Source organism: Rhineura floridana, chromosome 6 (genome assembly GCF_030035675.1).
Source record: "Rhineura floridana isolate rRhiFlo1 chromosome 6, rRhiFlo1.hap2, whole genome shotgun sequence".
Lineage (NCBI taxonomy): Eukaryota > Metazoa > Chordata > Lepidosauria > Squamata > Rhineuridae > Rhineura > Rhineura floridana.
Window position 1 is genome coordinate 11,645,444 of NC_084485.1, and position 22,436 is coordinate 11,667,879.

At 45.2% G+C, this 22,436-nt stretch overlaps 1 protein-coding gene across 5 annotated transcripts in view; it reads left to right on the forward strand.

Moving 5' to 3' along the window:
* The first annotated feature begins 1,540 nt into the window (after positions 1-1,540).
* The window catches only part of KCNQ2 (potassium voltage-gated channel subfamily Q member 2), a 160,173-nt gene continuing 139,277 nt past the window's right edge, over positions 1,541-22,436 (forward strand). For all 5 annotated transcript variants that reach the window (XM_061630248.1, XM_061630247.1, XM_061630250.1 and 2 more), the window contains exon 1: positions 1,541-1,845. In XM_061630248.1, coding sequence (XP_061486232.1) covers positions 1,541-1,845 — 305 coding nt within the window. The remainder of the gene's footprint in view (positions 1,846-22,436) is intronic.

The following is a 22,436-nucleotide window of genomic DNA, read 5'->3' on the forward strand; positions in this document are numbered from 1 at the left end:
TGAGAAAAAAATCAGCATAGCTTTGGCAAAGGAAAACCATACCTCATTAGCTGTTTTGAAATCAGCACATGTACAATGCCCTGTGCAGCTTGGGACTGGAATACCTGAAAGATCGTCTTACCCCTTATATACCAGTTGATCACTGTGCTCTGCAGGTGAGGGCCTCCTGCAGATACCATCTTATTAGGAGGCCCATTCCACACAATATAGAAAGTGGACCTTTAGTTTTGTGGCACCAACACTTTGGAATTCCCTCCCCTTAAATGTTAGAAAGGTGCCATCTCTGTTATCTTTTCTGTGTCTATTGAAGACCTTCCTTTTTCAACAAGTCTTTCACAGTAATACCTCATTTAAGGAATCCTTCAGGAATGAAGCTCGTTTAAGGAAGGGTTTTTTAAAGGTGAAACTAACCAGCTTTGCTTTGCTATGGATAAACTTTCAAACTTGGGCCAAAAATCCAAAGGACTATGAATTATGTCTCCAGGGTCTTGATGGCGTCCTGGCTTTTTGCATTCCCAGGCAAGCAGGTACTGTAGCCAAATATGACAGGTGAATTGTGTTAAAAGTTTTGCTGGTGACAACCACCAGTTTTTGTTGGGGGCCGAAGTTCTAGGAGTGTATGATTCTATCTGCTGTTTCCTGCTTCTGCTGTGCATACATTGTGATGAGAGCCTTTTTGTTCTTTAGATGGATTTTAGGCTGTTATTTTTATTATTGACAAGTCTAGTTTTGATTGGTTGGGATCTTTCTTCTGGATCTCCCCCTCACCAATCCAGTGGGTTCCTTTGTCGGAGAAATTTGCCCACACACAGCCCTGTTCTGCTGCGTGCATATTACGCTGGGCTGGATCTCTGAATATTATATAGATATACATAAAAATCTGGCCTTCATCCCGAAATCCTTAGTCCTGTGCAAACCCAATTTGATGGAATCTCATTCGAGAGAAAAAGTGTAGAGGGATCCGGCTGTACAATTCCGATTTCCGCCAGGGATGGAGCCGAAGCCCGGCCCTCTGCACGTGCTCAGAGGCGCACGATCATTCTTTTTAGCGGCTACCATTTCCCACCAGTCCTTCTGCGAGGGATGTAAGACCTGGCACTAATTCAACCTCGGGGTGGGGTGGGCTGGACTGGTGGGGATCTCTGGGGTCCCTTCCCCGCCAGCCATGGCTGAAGTTGCCAGCAGCAGCAGCCCAAGAGAGGCGCGGGAAGGGTTAAGGGAGGGGGCGAGGGGGAGGGGGCTGGCGGCGGCTGGGCGGAGCGGCGCCAGGAGCGGGCGGAGAGGGGGCTGAGCCGGTGGCAGAAGCTGCTCCTGGTTTCCTCCGCGCCGCTCTCGCGCCTCCCCCGGCGGGTCGCCCTCTCCTCCGCTTGCTCCTTTGCAAGCACGGGGAAGAAGCTGCCGCAGCCTCCGTCGCCGCACCTCCTCCTCCCCGCCGCTCCCCGCCATGCCGCTGCCCCCCTCCGGCCCAGGGCAGCCCCCCTGCCCGCCGCTGCCCCCCTCGCAGCCCCTCTGAGGTCCCGATCGCCGCCGGCGGAGCAGGATGGTGCAGAAGTCGCGCAACGGAGGCGTGTACGCGGGCGCGTCGGGCGAGAAGAAGCTGAAGGTGGGCTTCGTGGGGCTGGACGCCGGCGCGCCGGACTCCACCCGCGACGGGGCGCTGCTCATCGCCGGGTCCGAGGGTGGCGGCGGCGGCGGCGGCAAGCGCGGCTCCATCCTCAGCAAGCCCCGCTCGGCCGTCTCCGGCAAGCCGCCCAAGAGGAACGCCTTTTACCGCAAGCTCCAGAATTTCCTCTACAACGTGCTCGAGAGACCCCGCGGCTGGGCGTTCATCTACCACGCTTACGTGTGAGTCGAGGGAGCCGCGGCTGGGGCCGGGCCGGGCAGGGGGGCAACTGCCTTAACACCCCCCCACCGCAGCTACAGAGCCCCCCTCCCCACCCCGCCTGGTACCAGCAAGCAAGATTGGCCGGCTCTGTTGCTCTTCCGAGCTCATGCCCGCCTCCCCCCCAGTGCCCACCCCTCTGTTTCCTGCATCCCCAGTTCCCCTCCCCTTAATCAGTAGCCCCTTCTGCCGCTGTGCCCCATCCATCCATCAATCCATCCGTCTGCCCTTTCATATATCCTTCCTTCCATCCACTCACCCGTTATTCCCTGGACACTCTTCCAGGCATCGCCCCTCCTCCACATCGGTCTCCATCTCTGCCCCCCCCCGCTTCTCATCTCCATAACTCACTCCGTTCATTGTCCCTTTCTTGCAATGTCCCACCTTTTCCCTGCATCAGCGCTCCAGCCCCGCCGGATCCACGCTCCCCTTGCTGTGCATTCCTTCAGTCGTGACGCCTTCTGTCCTTCTCTGACCATTTTGTCCATCTGTGCGCCTAGTCGGGAGACCTCCCTTTCATTGTAAACACCCACCCATCTATCTAACCATCTCTCTGTCCCTCCGTCCTTGCCAATAGCCTACCATCCCCTCTGTCCACCATATTTATCTATTCTACCTTCCGCTGTCGGATATATCTTTTAATTGCATGCTGATGGAAGTGCAGCTTTGGCAAGCCATCCTATCTGTCAGCTGCAAACAAACAAACTAGGCATCCCTTCTTCACCTGTCTTGTATGCCAGTTTGTGCAGTAGGTTTACTTACTGACTTCCAGCCCCCCCCTCAAAAATGTATCCAGTCAGTTTTTGGCCTGAGTTCTGGTGATAGTATGTTTTTGTTTACAGGGGGGAAAAGGACATATGTGCATTAAGCCTTGCTTAGACATTGGTTCAGTGTTGGGTGAAAACAAAGAAGGTGAGAGATGTGGCAACCACAGAGATGGGGTGGGGGAGGCGGAAGGATAGGAAAAAATGGCTCCCGCTCTATCTAACACCTTTTAAAAAACCAAACCCCTGAAAGTCATCAACTGAAAGTGATAAGCAGTGTAAAAGAAAACAAAAGAAAATGGTGCTTCATAAAGTGCATTGGTTACCTGTGGAACTCATTGCTTCAGTGTGTTATGATAACGGACCACTCGCATCAATAAGTTAGTGCAAGTTCACTATCCTGGCTCCATACAGTCTCATGCAACCTTAGCTAAGAGTGAATTCCATTGAGCTAGGTGCAAATTATTGCTCAGTGAGCACGCACAAGATTAGGCTCCAAGTCAGTTTGGCTTATTCTGCATGGTAATTCAAGGACTAAGCTTCCTGACATCAAAGGCAAAAACAAAGGGATTGAATATCCTCAACTTGCCTTGTTTTTCAAATTTCTCTGCAGAAGGCATGCTTTTTCAATTCTGGTAGAGTCATTGGTCTGATTCAGTGGGGGAAATCCTAATTTTCCTTTAGAAGCCTGTTTGCATTGCTTGTGTCTTCATCTCTTTTTCCATGTCCAGCAAAATGACACCTACCTGCTATTGGTCTTGTTATACCTAAGTGGCTTTTTTTGCAAACAATTGGATGAATTGGAGAGGATAGTCTTGCATGTAGGATTAATTTGTTTCCCCAAGGGCTTCTTGCAGTAAATCAAAATTACTATGGCTGTAGCACGTTTTGATGCTTATGGTGTTTTCCAACTTCTGTTATGTTCATCTCTGTTCTCATCTCCGCCACTCGCCCCACTGTGCAGATGGGGAAAACTGGGGACCTATTTAGCTACAGATGGGGAGCTTAGATGCAGCTCATTGAGCCTGGGCTGCCACGGGGAACTGAAATCCAGGTTTTGGTCCAAGATGATATCTGCTGAAGTACAGTGTCTCTTTCCTACATAATTAGTGTGGAGCAATTGCTTCATCCCTTTGGCCTATGAGTTAAGGAGCAAGGACCTGCATGGTGGATGTTAGCATGTACAGGAGATGCTATTGTGTATGGGATCAGATTGAATATGTGGAACAGGATTGCTCACTGCTTTCCTCTGGCTTTGCTAGGTATCACCATAGCAATACCTCAAGCTGAATGGCACGCAGACCCCACTAGTTGCCAACCAATGGCTTTCTCTTGTTCTTCACATTTTCCTTCTTCTCTCTCTCTCAGTCACTCACTTATTCGCTCAGTCTCCTTCCCCACCCCGCTTTTAGACTACAAACACCTCTGCAGACTTGGCACCTCTGTTTTCATTTGGTGGGGAAGTGTAGCCTACACATCCAAGACATCTTTGTTGCCTGCTCTTTTTCCTTCCTTCCACTTGAACCAGAATGGAACCAGACTGCCGGCACTTAAAATTAAAAAGGTGGCAGAGCAGCTTTTAAACTGACTGAGGGGGGAAACCCGACAGGAGCTGAGAAAGGTCCGGTTCGGAATAAACCTCCCCCCTGGGATAAAAACCAAAGAAATGATGAAATTTTAAAAGGGGTAGGCCTAGAAGTAGGCATTGTGAGAGCAGGGGCTCAGGATATAAATTCAGAAGAGCAAAATTACCACAGGCCTAACCACAAGTGCCAAAGACACTTGAAGAGAGACACTGCTTACAACTGCCTGTACGCTAATGCTAGGAGCCTCCGAACCAAGATGGGAGAACTGGAGTGCTTGGTCTTAGAGAAGAGCATTGATATAGTGGGCATAACCGAGACCTGGTGGAATGGAGAAAACCAGTGGGATACGGTTATCCCTGGATATAAACTATATCGGAAGGACAGGGAAGGACGTATTGGTGGCGGAGTCGCTCTATACGTGAAAGAAGGCATTGAATCCAGCAAGCTCGAAACCCCAAAAGAGGCAGACTCCTCCACAGAATCGTTGTGGGTGGTGATACCATGCCCCAGGAGGGACTTAATACTGGGAACGATCTATCGTCCCCCTGATCAAAATGCTCAGGGAGACCTGGAGATGAGATATGAAATTGAGGAAGCATCCAAACTAGGAAATGTGGTAGTAATGGGTGACTTCAACTACCCGGACATAGACTGGCTGCATATGTGTTCCAGTCATGACAAAGAAGCAAAGTTTCTAGATATTCTAAATGACTATTCCCTAGACCAGTTGGTCATGGAACCAACCAGAGGGACGGCAACCCTGGACTTAATCCTCAGTGGGGACTGGGACCTGGTGCGAGATGTAAGTGTTGTTGAACCGATTGGGAGCAGTGACCACAGTGCTATTAAATTAAACATACATGTAACTGGCCAATTGCCAAGAAAATCCAACACGGTCACATTTGACTTCAAAAGAGGAAACTTCACAAAAATGAGGGGATTGGTAAAAAGAAAGCTGAAAAACAAAGTCCAGAGGGTCACATCACTCGAAAATGCTTGGAAGTTGTTTAAAAACACTATATTAGAAGCTCAACTGGAGTGCATACCGCAGATCAGAAAAGGTACCGCCAGGGCCAAGAAGATGCCAGCATGGTTAACGAGCAAAGTCAAGGAAGCTCTTAGAGGCAAAAAGTCTTCCTTCAAAAAATGGAAGTCTTGTCCAAATGAAGAAAATAAAAAAGAACACAAACTCTGGCAAAAGAAATGCAAGAAGACAATAAGGGATGCTAACAAAGAATTTGAGGAGCACATTGCTAAGAACATAAAAACCAACAACAAAAAATTCTATAAATACATTCAAAGCAGGAGACCATCTAGGGAGACAATTGGACCCTTGGATGATAAGGGAGTCAAAGGTGTCCTAAAGAACGATAAGGAGATTGCAGAGAAGCTAAATGAATTCTTTGCATCTGTCTTCACAGTGGAAGATATAGGGCAGATCCCTGAACCTGAACTAACATTTGCAGGAAGGGATTCTGAGGAACTGAGACAAATAGTGGTAACGAGAGAGGAAGTTCTAAGCTTAATGGACAATATAAAAACTGACAAATCACTGGGCCCGGATGGCATCCACCCGAGAGTTCTCAAAGAACTCAAATGTGAAATTGCTGATCTGCTAACTAAAATATGTAACTTGTCCCTTGGATCCTCCTCCGTGCCTGAGGACTGGAAAGTGGCAAATGTAACGCCAATCTTCAAAAGGGGATCCAGAGGGGATCCCGGAAATTACAGGCCAGTTAGCTTAACTTCTGTCCCTGGAAAACTGGTAGAAAGTATAATTAAAGCTAGATTAACTAAGCACATAGAAGAACAAGCCTTGCTGAAGCAGAGCCAGCATGGCTTCTGCAAGGGAAAGTCCTGTCTCAGTAACCTATTAGAATTCTTTGAGAGTGTCAACAAGCATATAGATAGAGGTGATCCAGTGGACATAGTGTACTTAGACTTTCAAAAAGCGTTTGACAAGGTACCTCACCAAAGGCTTCTGAGGAAGCTTAGCAGTCATGGAATAAGAGGAGAGGTCCTCTTGTGGATAAGAAATTGGTTAAGAAGCAGAAAGCAGAGAGTAGGAATAAACGGACAGTTCTCCCAATGGAGGGCTGTAGAAAGTGGAGTCCCTCAGGGATCGGCATTGGGACTTGTACTTTTCAACTTGTTCATTAATGACCTAGAATTAGGAGTGAGCAGTGAAGTGGCCAAGTTTGCTGATGACACTAAATTGTTCAGGGTTGTTAAAACAAAAAGGGATTGCGAAGAGCTCCAAAAAGACCTCTCCAAACTGAGAGAATGGGCGGAAAAATGGCAAATGCAATTCAATATAAACAAGTGTAAAATTATGCATATTGGAGCAAAAAATCTTAATTTCACATATACGCTCATGGGGTCTGAACTGGCGGTGACCGACCAGGAGAGAGACCTCGGGGTTGTAGTGGACAGCACGATGAAAATGTCGACCCAGTGTGCGGCAGCTGTGAAAAAGGCAAATTCCATGCTAGCGATAATTAGGAAAAGTATTGAAAATAAAACAGCCGATCTCATAATGCCGTTGTATAAATCTATGGTGCGGCCGCATTTGGAATACTGTGTACAGTTCTGGTCGCCTCATCTCAAAAAGGATATTATAGAGTTGGAAAAGGTTCAGAAGAGGGCAACCAGAATGATCAAGGGGATGGAGCGACTCCCTTACGAGGAAAGGTTGCAGCATTTGGGGCTTTTTAGTTTAGAGAAAAGGCGGGTCAGAGGAGACATGATAGAAGTGTATAAAATTATGCATGGCATTGAGAAAGTGGACAGAGAAAAGTTCTTCTCCCTCTCTCATAATACTAGAACTCGTGGACATTCAAAGAAGCTGAATGTTGGAAGATTCAGGACAGACAAAAGGAAGTACTTCTTTACTCAGCGCATAGTTAAACTATGGAATTTGCTCCCACAAGATGCAGTAATGGCCACCAGCTTGGACGGCTTTAAAAGAAGATTAGACAAATTCATGGAGGACAGGGCTATCAATGGCTACTAGCCATGATGGCTGTGCTGTGCCACCCTAGTCAGAGGCAGCATGCTTCTGAAAACCAGTTGCCGGAGGCCTCAGGAGGGGAGAGTGTTCTTGCACTTGGGTCCTGCTTGCGGGCTTCCCCCAGGCACCTGGTTGGCCACTGTGAGAAGAGGATGCTGGACTAGATGGGCCACTGGCCTGATCCAGCAGGCTCTTCTTATGTTCTTATGTTCTTGCGCCACAGAAGCTAGATGTTGGAGAGAAAGCAAAGTGGAGTTGGGAGCTTTTGCAGCAGGAGTAGAGAGGGAAATGCAGAGACAAAAAGCAGATGTTGACACGCCAGCACTTCCTTTTAAGAAGGGATGGCTGCATGCATCTAATTGCTCAGCTAGAGTATGGATGTGTGCCCGTGTCTTTTTTTATATTAAATTATGAAAAGACAGACAGAGGGGATTTAGATACAATATATCAGAGGTTGTTTTTGCATTGCACTTAATAAAATAGCTGCTCTTCTTATTTACTTAAAGCACAGTCATTCCTTCCTAACTAATTTAAACATGACTTACACTTAGTTGGATGTGAATCAGCATCAATGGGTGTCTTGTATGGTGAAGTGTGAAAATGGCTAACAAACCAATCTCATAAATACTTACTCAAAAGTAAGCACCTTTATGTTAAATGGGCTTAATCATAGGTGAGCATGCATAGGATTGCAACCTGAATGCTTACAGGGAATTTAAAGGTTTTTTATATTATTATTTTGGCCAGAGCTGCTTTTAGTTATTATTCTCATCGGCCCATCAGTATTCCAGACTGTTATTAAAGCCTGGAGATGTATTTTGTTAATGTGTGGTCACTTAGTTTCTTTTTTTAATATGGTTTTTAAAGTGGCATCAAAAATCTGCTGACTTGGGTCTCCTCTATTTTCATACAAACCTCTGTGGTTGTTGTTTTTTGCTACTGATGGCATCCAAAACCATCTGGTGGCACTGCATTTTGGAACTCTGCCATTTTGCAAAAGAGTGTTCCAAAGAGATGTTTTATTTATTAAGTAATCCCAAAGAGGCTGTTATTCCAAGAGAAACTGAGATCTGCAAAAGCTAAATCCGGCCATGGATTCTGTCTCTAAGAAAGGAAACTGAATCACTCACAAAGGCTTTGAGCATCCCCCCTCCCTTGAAATAACATTGATTGGGGGAAGAGTTGTAGGTACTTGCCTGTCCTCCAGAAGTTACATGTTTTTAGGAGGCGTTACTTTAGGTTTCAATGAAAATGAAATGGACTGCCTTCAAGTCGATTGCGAGTTATAGGTGACCCTATGAATAGGGTTTTCATGGTTGGTGGGAAAAGATGGCAGGAGGGGGAGGAGTGGAGGACATTCACAGCAAGAATTATTGTTGGGTACTAGGGATGGGATCCACTGGCTAGTGCTGGTTCGAAAGCATTCTGTCGACCCAACAGGCTGGCATCGATTTGCATTCATTCTGTATCTGCTAGCCACTGTTTTTACCAATCCATTTTTTTTGCTCAAAACTTTTTTGATAATATCAACATTTTAAAAGAAATATTGATATTTTGAAGAAAATATCGATATATCCTTTAAAATGTAGATATTTTGAGGGAAATATGGATAAATTATAACTCTTACAATCAATGTCTTAGAGGCGGATTTTTTTAGAAAGTCATTTTAAAAAAATGCTGCAGAAATTTGCTACATTAAAATCCGATCTTCAGCGATGGAGAATAAACAAATTAATGGAAAATTCAGTACCGAATCCCAGTTGAGTGGAATTCTAGCACATCCCTATTGTGTACATATTCAAAACTTGTATATATTCAAGTTTCAGACTGTGCAAATAAATAAATAAAAGCCAGTGTGTACCTTTGAAGAGTGCTTGTGGTTTTATATACCTCAGAGCCAGAAAGAGCAGGGATGAAGAACGTGCAGTCTTTCTTGATCACTGTTTTTCACTCTTGGCTCCCCAGATGGTGTTGGACTACAACTCCCATCAACCCTAGCCAGTGGCCAAGGATGATGGCAGTTGTAGTCCAACAACATCTGGGGGCCCAAGATTGAAGAACAGTGATCTAGATGATGTTGGAACACTGGCCATGTTGGCTGTAGTCCAGCAGCAGCATCCAGAGAGTCACAGGTTGCCCACCCTTGAGGTACTGGAATAGTCACGTGAAAGACTCACCTGTGGTCTGAAATACTGGGTGAGTGTATTCTTCTCCTCTTGTCATCCCAAAATGGGCCCCTAACTGGTTTTGCCAGGGACACCTTTGGGTAGAACCCTTTTTTGGAGAGTTGAAAAAAAAATAAGGAGCTTTGGAAGTGCTATGAGATCAAACTCAGGTTGGGGCCCATCCTGGGAAAAGAGAACTTGCAGGTTGCATGTGAGTCTGAAGTTGTCTGACTTATGGTGAGTAGGGTGGGTGGATAAAGCCCTTGATGACTTCTGTTGTTTTTGCCTTGGGAAGGAATTCAGCTAAATAATTGCTGTATGCTTGCAAATACCAGTTGCTGGAAACCGGAGGAGGGGAGAGTGCTCTTGCATTCACATCCTGCTTGTGGGCTTCCCCATAGGGGCATCTGGTTGGTCACTGTGAGAACAGGATGCTGGACTAGATGGGCCACTGGCCTGATCCTCCAGGCTCATCTTACATTCTTACCACTAGCACAATGTGGCTTCTCTCCCCCACCCCCCACATGCACCCTGTGACATCCCCAATCTGCTCCGGAGAGTTGAGGCAAGCTCCAGAACATACTTAGTGGGTACATGGGGAGGGGAGGGAGGAGAGGTGTAGAACATTCCATTGTGCAAAAAGAAATCCTTGCATTGATGGAACATTTGCCTTAACGCTTTGTTGAATATAACCCTGAGTTATCCAAAACTGTAGTCGCATGTTTATCATTTCTATAGAACTTTTTATTCATTTAAACAATTTTCATCCCACCCTTCAGAACAAGGGCTCTCAAGGGGGCTAACAAATTCAAAGGCCCTTCCCCCTTTTATTCTCACAACAACCCTGTGAAGTAGAGTTGGTTTGAAAGGTAGTGACTAGCCCAGGGTCACCTAGTGAGGTTTCTTGGCTCAGTGGAGTTTGAACCTGGACCGTGTGTCTGGCATGCTAACTGCTACTTCATGCCAGCTCTGCTGTTTTTAAATTCAGGCTGAAGTTGAATGTCTTGATCTAGAGTCATGCAAGCAGTCAAATATTGTGTCCCAAATCCTAGTCTGGCTGTCTGTCACTGGACTACAATGGCAGATTTGATAGGGAACCCTCCCCCCAACCGAAAGGCTGTGGATGGGTAACAATAACAGCAGAAGTCCTCTACAAATATTAAAACAGACCAGTCTGATCCTTGTCCGTCAAGGCCAACTGAAACGAAAGAAAAGAGGAAAAGTCTTGACACCGCTTCTGAAAGGCACTTGGAGCTGATTCAGGCATCCAGAAAAAGCACGTGCAAAGACTGCAGCACATTAGCCTGCTGGTTTGGGACCGTGTTTGAATTTTCCTCCAAATGAAGAACTCCCTGCCCACAAAAAGGTAGCTAGTCAGAGAGAAGGGTTGTTGCTCAGTGTAGGCCCTGATATGCTAGCTGTCCATGTTTTTTTTTGGGGGGGGGGAGCTGTCAAGCATACAGTTCCCCAGCCTGCAGTCCAAATTGGTCCAGTCCAGGAAGGCCTATGCCAAAGAATGCCACACCAGGAAGGCCTGTGCTGCTGTTTCTTAGCAGGCACCAAGGGGTGTGTCTGAGTATGCCATAGTGCCTACAGGTGCCATATTGGGAACCACAGATCTAGGTAGATTAATGTTGTTGGTGCAGTAGAGCTAGTCACTATTAGGCGAATCGCTGCTAGAATTGCAAAAAAAGGCGTCAGAAGATAATAGCCAATAAAAATGTATTTGTCCATCTGCCCACATGTAGTCATTTATGCCACATCAATAGCTCAAACTGAAAAACAACAATAACTTTAGTTGAGAAAAATGTCATTACTCGGTCACCTGCATGAGATTATGACTCGCCATAGGGCAGTGGTGGCTGGTGACTCCATGTCATTGGGCAGTGGAATCTGCCCCAGGTTTTAGTCCAGACTTTCAATGAGCTGTCCAGTGTGTTGAAATCACTGTCATAGGGGATGTAGAGAAGGTCTAATTGACTCCAAGCAGCCCACATCCCATTGACACTTTATTGGATCAAACTGTAAGCCAAATGAGTAGTGGTGATATCAACTAATTTAGTTGCTCTATGCCCCACTCCTCCAGCAAGAAAATTGTTGGCAATTGATTGGCTTTGAAGTAATAATTCAGGCTGACCCTCGAGTTGCAGTATTATGATACTGCACACATTTCTGAGAATTTTGTTGGCTTGATCGGATTTTTGAGTCAAACTTGGCTCTGTGCTGCAAATTCCTCAACTGGAAGTGATTAATATGGTCTTGCCAGAGCATCGCATTGTACAACTTTGCACCAAACAACTTCAAAGTGTCTTTGGTGGCATTGCCTGCTAAATTTATTGCAGGGATAGACAACCGTTTTTATGTCAAGGGCTGCATTCCCTTAGGGGTAATCTGTTGGGGGCCTCATTGTTGAGTCTGAAACCTGTGGATGGGGCCGGAGGCAAACCCATCATTTTCTGTCTCTCACCTCTCCCCCTTTTCCTTCCCCTAACATGACACAGGGTGAGGGACAGATGGCTTTTGCCTAAACTGATTGCTTGCAGAGGACTTTTGAAATTAGGCCCTGGACCCCAGGCTGCCCAGCTCTGATCTGTTGCCTTGAAAAACTCTTGTCTGTATAGCAGAACTAGCAAAAGACTTGGGTCACCAAAGCCATCTTACAATCTGATACTGCTGCTGGTGTCCTAGCACTTGCATCCCTGCAAGGTAGTCAGCATTCTGGTCCTAGCTGGCCACTGTGGTCTGTTTCAGCAGTGGTCCTTGGCAGTGTTGTTAGCACTCATGTTTTGAAAGGCCTCGGAGAGATGCTGTGAGTTGGAGTAGCCCAGCCAAGCGTTCCGGCTGGGGCTGATGGGAGTTGTAGTCCAAAACATCTGGAGGACACTAAGTTTGGGAAGGCTGAAGTAAACATTTCTGGCCTAGATGCATCAAGGTGGTCAGACTTGGTGGAAGATAGCTTCCTAGGAGTTCAGCAGAGTTAAAGGGCGTAGATTTACCTTTCCTCCAGCAAGATCCAATGTTTATGTGTCTTTATCAAGATAAAAAGTGTGAAGCATTCACTGAAAGTACAAAAAGGAGGTCAAAGACCAGAATGCTGGAAAAATGTGGCTTTTATTCTGTGCACAATGGCACCAATAATTTCTTGCATATAAAAATAATTTTCTGTAAAAATAAATCAGAGCCCATAGTTTGTCTTAATACTTCACAGAAGAATTTAATTTTCCCCTGATGAAGGCTTGACTGCACAGGCTGAAACGCGTTGGGCTCTGATTTATTTTTACAGAAAATTATTTTTATATGCAAGAAATTATTGGTGACATTGTGCACAGAATAAAAGCCACATTTTTCCAGCATTCTGGTCTTTGACCTCCTTTTTGTACTATGTGTCTTTATCACCATAAAATACAATTGATTTATTAGTTGTAATTGGCTGAACATAAGGAAAAACCTTCTGTTAGAGGGGTATGACAATGGAACCAATGACCTAGGGAGGTGGTGGCTCTCCAACACTTGTGGTATTGAAGAGGCAGCTGGATAGCCACTTACTGGGTATGCTTTAAGTTGGATTCTAGCATTGAGCAGGGGGTTGGACTCAATGGCCTTATAGGTCCCTCCCAACTCTATTATTCTGTGATTCTATGAGTTCTTTCAACCTACACTAGCTCAGAATGAGGCCCTTTGATGTCAGTAGGTGGTGCCTATCGCAAATCTTCAAACTCCAGTGGAGCAATGCTTCTTGACAACATATTAAAAATTGTGGATCTATAATTCTAAATAGGCCTTAGCCCTGGTGAAGTATTTGCAATGTCAGAGATTTAAATGGGTGTCAAAACTAAGAAGCAGATAGCAAACACCTATTCCAGCAGAGATGAGGGCAAAGACTCAGACATCATGCTTAAATCAAGAATGATGCATTCCTATGAAATATTTGACAGTATTTTATCTTGGTCAAATAATCAGCAGACAATTGACTGCTTTTTGAGATTGCTGCTTCTGTCAGAGACAGTGACCTGGATTACTGATTCATAATAGCAGCCTGACATATTCCAGTGGTAAAGAGGAAGCGGGGCCTGTAATTATTACAGGGAAACTTTAATCTTCTGAACTCACCCTGGGCTCATAGATGAATTATGATAACTGCATGGAAGCCACTTTGAATTACATTTCATGGCAGTTCTTGTTATGTGTTCAAAGACTCACCATGAAATCCAGCTGTTTTCTCCACTTAACCTTAAACTTTAATGGTAAGGATTAAAGTAGTGCTAAACTAGAAAAAAGGAGGGTTCCCTGACATTTTCCTCAATATGTATTGAAAGTGTCCCCCCCCCCAGCCGTTGGTGATTTTTTTCAGCGATTGCTGTGAAAGGGATGCAAGTATATTCAGAAAGCATTGCCCTGAAGAGGATTCATTTACTTCCATATTCCTGACTGGCTAGTATCAGCCATGTGACTAGTTCAGGAGCATTATCACTCTAAATCAGCATTGTTTGCCCTTGGTGATGCCAGCACATGATCAAATCTGATTGGCCTCACAGTGTTGAGATGTCATCTCATTCAGACTGTGACTCCTGATTGTCTGGCATCACTTTTTGAAGTAGAAAGAAGCACTGAATAAGGGGGAAAACTGGTGTCAAAAGTGCAAGTTAGATGAGGGGAAAAATTACAGAGATGTGAGAAAAGGTGAACATTCTTGCAACTGGGAAAGCCAGAACATTACTTTCACCTCCAAAATTAAAATGGACAAATATTTGGTACAGCCCTCGGAAAAAAACCTACTAAGTAAATGAGTTTCTTAAGGAATCACAATAAATGACATATCTACACTACAAACCAATAAAGTTTTTAAATGGTTTAACTGTCATGGCTTTGTTAGAAATTTGTTAGAAATCTGGTCCTCCCCTTGAAGAATGATAGTTCTCTATATTTGCTAGATGGAAGATATGATAGTTAATCTGTCCTAAGTCTATAGCGCCCCAACATTATCGTGGCTAGTTGACTTACAGTGCAATCTTATGTATGTCCACTCAGGAGTGAGTCTCACTGAGTTCAGCAGGGGCTGACTCCCAAATAAGGGAGTATAGCAGGTGTGGGGAACCTTTGGCTCTCTAGATGTTGCTGAACTACAATTCCCATCAGCCCCAGCAAGCATGGCCAATTGCCAGGGATGATGGGAGTTGCAGTTCAGCAACATTTGGAGAGCCAAAGGCTCCCCACACCTGCAATATAGGATAAGAACATAAGAAGAGCTCTGCTAGATCAGACCAAAGACCTAGCTAGTCCAGCATCCTGTCTTCCACAGTGGCCAACCAGATGTCGATGGGAAGCCCATGAGCAGGGCATGAGGGCACTTTGAGCTTTCCTTGTCCCGTTTGTCTGCTGATGCAGATTGCTTGTGTTTCATATATCATGACAGTAATTATATACACTTAAGAGGCCTGAAGCTAAAGATTTGGCCAGCTGTTTTCAGTCAATATGTGCAGTTCTTTCCTCTTCAGCTTTTCCAACCATGTCCTTGTACCGCTAGGCTAGATCATGTGTGAGATTCCCCTTCCATCTTTCCCCTTGTGCTCAACCCTTCTTTTCTACAGCCACATCCCAACTTTCTCCTAAACTCTCGGGTGGTATTCAGTTAAATAATTGGCTAGTACTAGAGCAACGGGACTTCCCAGAACATATTTAGGGGGTGTGGGGTGTGTGGGGAAGGAGGAGATGGGGAGAATGGTCTGTTCTGCAAGGAGAAATCCTTGTGTTGACGGAACCAGTGACTTAGTGCTACATTGAATGCAACATTGAATGTCTCCATAACTCCCTGCAGCAAAAAAGGTTTTCTCATCCTTCTATGGCGGAGAATGCATGGTGGGAATAGATGGCCTTCCAGATGTTGTTGGACTAGAACTCCCATCATCCCTGGGCTGGAGTTCAACATCTGGAGAGCCACAGGTTCCTCACCCATGGATTAGAGGTTGAACAACACAAACCAATATATGTCTACTCAGAAGTAAGCTTGCGTTTGGCAGAGTAGGTGGAAGACATCAAGCAAATTCTCCTAACTCAAATGTGCCTAAAAACTGGGAAATGACATCTTCTTACTACTTTGTCTTACTAATTTCAAGTATTTATAGCCCCTCCTACTCCAGATTCTTAGGACAACTTGCAGTTTTCTTAACTCTTTCCCATCACTGATTATTCCTGTTGTGGACGTTGCTGTTGGATTTAGAGATCTTAGAAAGAACAAGTTGTAAGAGCACTGAATTTGACAGGTAGGCCTATAAAAGCCCTCAAGATGATTAAAGAGTCTGAGAATCCTATTTCAGCTCTACCACTGGTGGATTAACAAAGCACACCTCTTCATGTTTATTGTGGGCTATTCTTGGATTTATAATAATATGACCTGTGTGCAAGCTTAGGAAGTTTTAAGGTGGCAGTGACAAAGGAGCCTCCTTCCTGCTTTCTCTGTTTCCTTCGAATCACACTGAGATTTCCAACAATTCAAAATTTTTGTCAGAGTCTCAGCAGCATTTACTTCTCTCAGAATGATGGAAGATGTATAGCTGTATCCACCAGCAGAACGTGGCCCATCATGACATGAAATGTAATGCATAACTTTTGCAAAGATGCTTTGACACAGTTAGGGAGAAGAAAGTAGGTAAGCAAACACTGACTCAGTTAAATTGCTGTTTGCTTATTTTTTATTATTTTATTTTTGAGCAACCAGAAGTTGGAGCCACCTTTTGGCTTGGATCATTTAACAGAATTACGTAGCTGGAGATAGAGCCAGAAATAATTCACTAGTCCTGATGAAGCTATTTTTAAAAAACTTTGTGTCAGTATTAGCACTTTCAAAAGGGAATATCATGGGTTCAAAGATGTACTGTTTTTGGGTGGAAGAGGTTGTTCATAATCAGGAGAACTTTGAGCAACACTTTTCTGCATGGATTTATTTGAGAACGCATCAATGATGGACTGCGTAAGGGCAAGTAAACTGATGCTCAGTTTGGATAAGATGTACAGTATATGTTGATGACAGGGGACTCAATGAGAAAGTAGCATACTGCCTATTTTGGAGAAGATAACATTTATTAAGAATCAGGTACGCCATTCATTTATATGTTTATTATTTAGATGTGTAAGAATATAAGAAAGGCCTAGTGGATCTGGCCAAAGGCCCATCTAGTCCTGCATCCTGTTCTCATAGTGGCCAACTAGATGCCTCTTCTGGGAAGCCCGCAAACAGGACCTGAGCGCAACAGGACTCTTCCCACTGGTATTCAGAGGTAAATGCCTCTGACAGTGGAGGTAGAACATAGCCATTGATAGCCTTCTCCACCATGAATTTGTCAAATCCTCTTTTAAAGCGGTTTAAATTGGTGGCCATCATGACCACTTGTGGGGACCAATTCCATAGCTTAACTATGTGTTGCCACTTGATAATGTTGCAATCACCAAGCAAGGTGCATGTGAATGCTTTCAGGGTGATCCTCCCCCCACCCCGGAAATGCTGATGTGAACTGGCCATCTTTTCTGGAGACTGAAGCCTTTGACTCACTCACCATCTCACCTTAACTGAAAAGTGACAAATTCATAACCGCATAAAGCTGAGGTAGCTGTATTCAGTGCTGTGTGTGGCCACTGCAATAAATAATTGCCCAGGGGAAGCGAGACTGGAAAGATTCTACTGATAATGGTCAGTTCTTCTGAAGTTTATTTCCCTTCCCCTTGTTTGGGCTGGAGTAAATCACTAACATTCATAAAGTGGCATATAAGGTGACTCGAAACACCACAAGTTCCCTGCTTTATATTTCAAGAGAGAAGGGCTTTTGTTTCTGCAGTTTAGCAGGCCAAAAGTTTTAAACTGCAGCCTTTGTTTAGTTCATCGGTACTACACTACTCATCAAATGGTGTTCCTTGGAAACATGCTGGGGGGACCATCAATGAGAAAATAAAAAAGCTAACTGACAAAAGCTAACGGACAATGTTTACTTGTTAATTTTTATCCTACCCTCTCTCCAAGGAGCAGTATGCCTATTGGGGAAATACATGGCTTTCTCTCCCCCTGCAAGCCTTGCCACAGTCTTGTGAGGTAGATTGCAACTGAGAAATATTGATCAGCTCAAGATCAGTCAGTGAGCTTCAATGTGGAGCAGGGATTTGAATTCAAGCCTCCACAGCTTCCACTCTCACACCCTGGCTGCATTTTCAAATCTCACTAAACCATGGTTTAGTGTGACATGCACAGATCTCGCTAAATCATGGTTTAGTGTGACATGCACAAGCTACAGCAGGCTTTGGGCTCATGCGCTCTCCCTTCCCCTCCTCTTGCATAGCTTGGAGGAGGAGTTATAAAGCTTTTGCTTCCACTTTCAGTTAACTGTGACTTCTCATGTTGTGTGAACCGGGAACTGTGGTTAATGCTATGGGATAATTTCAACAAGATAGCTTCAGAAACAGTGGTTTGAAGTTAGCTTGTTGGAAATTTGCCATAGTTAATCACACTTTTTTGTGCCAGATGACACAATAAACCACAGTTAAGGTAAAATAAAACATAAGTTTCCAAAGTCCACCTTCTGACCATTGTGGGAGGAGAGGAGAGCACAAAAGCTCAAGACTTGCTGTGGCTTGGGCATGTTGTGCTAAATCATGGTTCATTGTAGCCTTCCCCAGATGTTTGGGATTAAAGCTCCCATCAGCCCCAGCCAATATGGAGTTGTAGTCCAAAACATCATGCTGGGGAAGCCTGGCTTAGTGGGATGTGTGATCCAGGTTATAGGCTCTCAGTATTTAACTAGTCAAATTCAACAGTGTCTCAACCCTACTATAGACAAATCAATCTCTGCCCTGCTCTCAAAACTGCAGGGCAGGCACTATTTGTAATTTCATCTTCTCCTTCCAAATTTTATGAAGTTACAATAAACCTTGAGGAGGACATTAAGAATCAATATTATAATATTAAGGCGCACGGTTAAGTGAGCGATACTTGCTCTGAATTAATAAAAGCCGGTTTGGAGCTAGTGGAAGATAGTTAAGGCTGCAATTCTAATCTCACTTCCCTGAGAGTAAGCCCCACTTAATTCAATAGGACTTACTTCTAAGTACACATGGTTAGGATTGCACCTTTAGTCACTTTATCAGGGATGGGGAATGTTTGGCCTTCCAGATGTTGCTGGACTACAGCTCCTATCATTCCTGATAATTAGGCCTGCTGTCTGGGGCTGATGGAAGCTGGGGTCCAGAAACAGCTGCAGTCCATTAAGGATAGGGAACCTCAGGCCCTCCAGATGCTGTTGGACTCCAAATCCCATCAGCCCCCGCCAGATGGCCAGTGGTAACAGAGAATGGGAGTTGTAGTTCATTAACATCTGGAAGGCCAGAGGTTCCTTATCTCTATATTGCATAATTGATAACTAGTATCCAGACTTGAAAGCTACCTCATGTGGTACTTGGGTCCAAACTATATAGAATCATAAAATCATAGAGTTGGAAAGGGCCTGTAAGGTCATCAAGTCCAATCCCCTGCTCAATGCAGGAATCCAAATTAAAGCATACCCAACATGTGGCTGTCCAACTGCCTCTTGCAGGCCTCCACAGTTGAAGAGCCCACCATCTCCCTAGGTCATTGGTTCCACTGTTGTACCGCTCTAACAGTTTGGAAGTTTTTACTGAAATCTGGCTTCCTGTAACTTGAGCCTATTATTTTGTGTCCTGCACTCTGAGATGATTGAGAAGAGATCCTGGCCCTCCTCCGTGTGAACATATGTCATGTTAAACATCATCATCACCTTATTTATTTAATGAATTTATAAACCTTCCTTCTTCTCGAAGGAACCCAGGGCAACAAACATAAACAAAATAATTTAACAGGAAAAAGAAAAACATACTGAAAAAATTTAAAAACATTCCAAAACACAATTACAATTAAAAACATTCTAAAATACAGTTAAGAACATTCTGTCATCAGTGATCTTCAGGTTAACAGGAACAGTCTCTTTCAGTCATCAAATGCCTGGGTAAACAAGTATGTTTTTGAATTCCTTCTGAAAGTAAATAGCAATGGAGACGGAGGCACCTCACTGGGGAGGGCATTCCACAGATGGGGACCCACCACTGAAAAGGTCCTGTCATGGGTCAGTGCTGTGGCAGCCCAATCAATGTGGCCTCACCTGCCAACCATAGGGTCCGAGTTGGTTGATACTGGGGAAGGTGCTTTTTTAGATACTTCCATCCCTAGCCATTTAGGGCTTTATATGCTAGTACTGACACCTTGAGCTGGTCCTGGTATCTCACTGGCAGCCAGACCAGCACTTTCAGGACCAGTGACACACGGTCCCATTGGGCTGCCCCACTTACCAGCCTAGCAGCCACATTCTGCACTAGCTGCAGCCTCTGGATCATCTTCAAGGAGCGGCCCCACATACAGTGCATTGCTGTAGTCCAGACGGGAAGTCACCAGAGCATGGACAACTGAGGCCAGGTTATCACGGTCCATTGTTTAATGTTGTGTGTATTTTTTTTTTTAAAAAAACTGTAAATAATAACTGATGATGGACTGGAATATAGGACATAGGGACATAGGAAGTTGCCTCAGGCTGCAATCTGGTACGTACTTACCTGGGAGTAAGTTCCGTTTAACCCAGTGGAGCTTACTTCTGAGTAGACATGTATTGGATTGCAGCCTTGTATTGAGTCAGACCTTTAGTCCATCTAGCTCAGTATTGTTCCACACTGACTGGCAGTGACTCTCCTGGGTTTTTGATGGGGAGTCTCTCCCAGTACTATCTGGAGATACCGGGGAATGATCTTGAGACCTTTTGCATGCAACGCAGATGCTCTGCCACTGAGGTATGGCTCTTCCTTGTAGTATGCAAAGGGAGAGGGAGCTTAATCCTTCTGTGCTGCAGCCTTGATGAAAAATTGTCCAGCCCCCCCAGTGGCTATTTGGCCATGGAGGTGAGCTTCTTCCTCAACAGTATAATAGCATAATCAAACCATGGAAGTAGAGCCACCTCCCTTTGCTGTTTCTGCACACAGCATCACATTGAGACGGTCTCGTCCATCACACATGAGAGAGAGAAAAAATCTATTCTAATTGCATCTCCCTGCTTTCAGTTCTCTACTTTGTCTCCCCTCAAAGATGTCGTTTTGGGAGAGGTGCTGATGCTGCATTTCAGTAAACTTGGCCAGCAACTTTGGACACGGTTAGGTTGTCCTGCCATGGTCTTTAATGCATGTGCTTCTCAGGAAAATGTCAGGTCTCATTAGATATCCCTCCTCTTGACAATGACTGAGTCCCCCAAAGCATCCAAGCACCGCATCTTCTAAGAATGAGACTGGCAGCACTTCTGAGAGACACCTGCTGGGCCCATCTGGCTGACATCTACCCATCCTTGAGAGCATCCTGTCTTTGAGTGTTTTGTGTTTTCACGCTTTCTTATCCAAACTTTCCTGTTCCTGATCAGATGTGTATGTATTTGTAACCGTATGACCACCTTTGGACAGAACGCTGGTATGTGCTGAGAACTCCTGCCTCTGCCTCGAGCTGTTCTTGGAGAGTTCTGCCCCACTTGGGAGGACAACTGGGCCAGGGAAGGAACAAGCAGGAGTAGTCACAGCTGCCTTTCTTCTGCTGCATTGCAGAATTTAAAAGGCCACAGTGTGGCTCCCTGGCTTTTGACCTTGCTGCTCTACATACAGGAATAGAAGCAAAGGTTGCTCATGGAATAGGTTGGGTTGCAAACAGAAGGAGTTCTGCACACAACAATAATTTAACTGCAGGATGTTCTGATGGCCTGCCAACTTAGTGACATAGAAGCCTGCCTTATACCAAGTCAGTCCATTGGTTCATCTATATTGACTGACAGTGGTTGTCCAGCATTTCACTCCAGGGGACATTCCCAGCCCTAAGTGGAGATGTTGGGAACATAACATAAGAAGAGCCTACTGGATCCAGCTAGTGGGTGACTTAGTCCAGCAGAAATAGACTCATGGAATAGTAGAGTTGGAAGGGGCCTATAAGGCCATCAAGTCCAACCCCCTGCTCAATGCAGGAATCCAACTTAAAGCATCCCCGACAGATGGCTGTCCAGCTGCCTTTTGAATGCCTCCAGGGTTGGAGAGCCTACCACCTCCCTAGGTCACTGGTTCCATTGTTGTACAGCTCCAGCAGTTAGGAAGTTTTTCCAGATGTTCAGCCAAAATCTGGCTTCCTGCAACATGAGCCTATTATTCCATGGCCTGCACTCTGGGATGATCAAGTATCCATGTAGCAGCCAACCAGATTCCTGTGGGAAGCCTGCCAGCAGGCCCTGAGCAAAGAGTACTCTCCCCTCCTGCGGTTTCCAGCAACTGGTATTCAGAAGCATAGCACCTCTGGCTATTTTGCACACAAAGCAGGTGCTCTAGCGTTGATCTACGGTGCTTTGGAAGGAGAAGAGCCATAGGTTCAGCCTAGATGCATTGAGCAAGGGGTTGGAGTCGATGGCCTTATAGGCCCCTTCCAACTCTACTGTTCGATGATTCTGTGCTTAATATGCAGAAGGTCCCAGGCTCAATCCCTGGCATCTCCAGGTAGGCCTGAGAAAGACTCCTGTCTGAAGCCCTGGAGAGCTGTTGCTATTTAGTGTTGACAGTACCAAGCTAGTTGGACCCATGGTCTGACTCAGTAAAAGGCAACTATGGATGTTCTTTGTCAAGGACGGTTAACCTTTGGCACTTCCTATGCTGTTGGACTCCACCTCCCATCATCCGCCAACCAGAACGGCCAATGGTCATAGATGCTGGGAGTTGCAGTCCAACATCTGGAGAGCTACAGGTTCCCCATCCCTTTCTAGGTTCGTAGATGATTTTAAGAGTAGGCAAAGTCATGGAGGAGAAGACCACTCGATGCTGTTAGCCCAGATAGTTAACAATGGAGTCTCCATCCATATTCAGAGATCGGAGACCTCTGATTGCCAGATGCTGGGGGCAAACAAGAATAACTGTCCCCATCAAGTCCTATGTTTGAGTCTCCCTGGAGGGCCTGTAGCCACTGTTGGA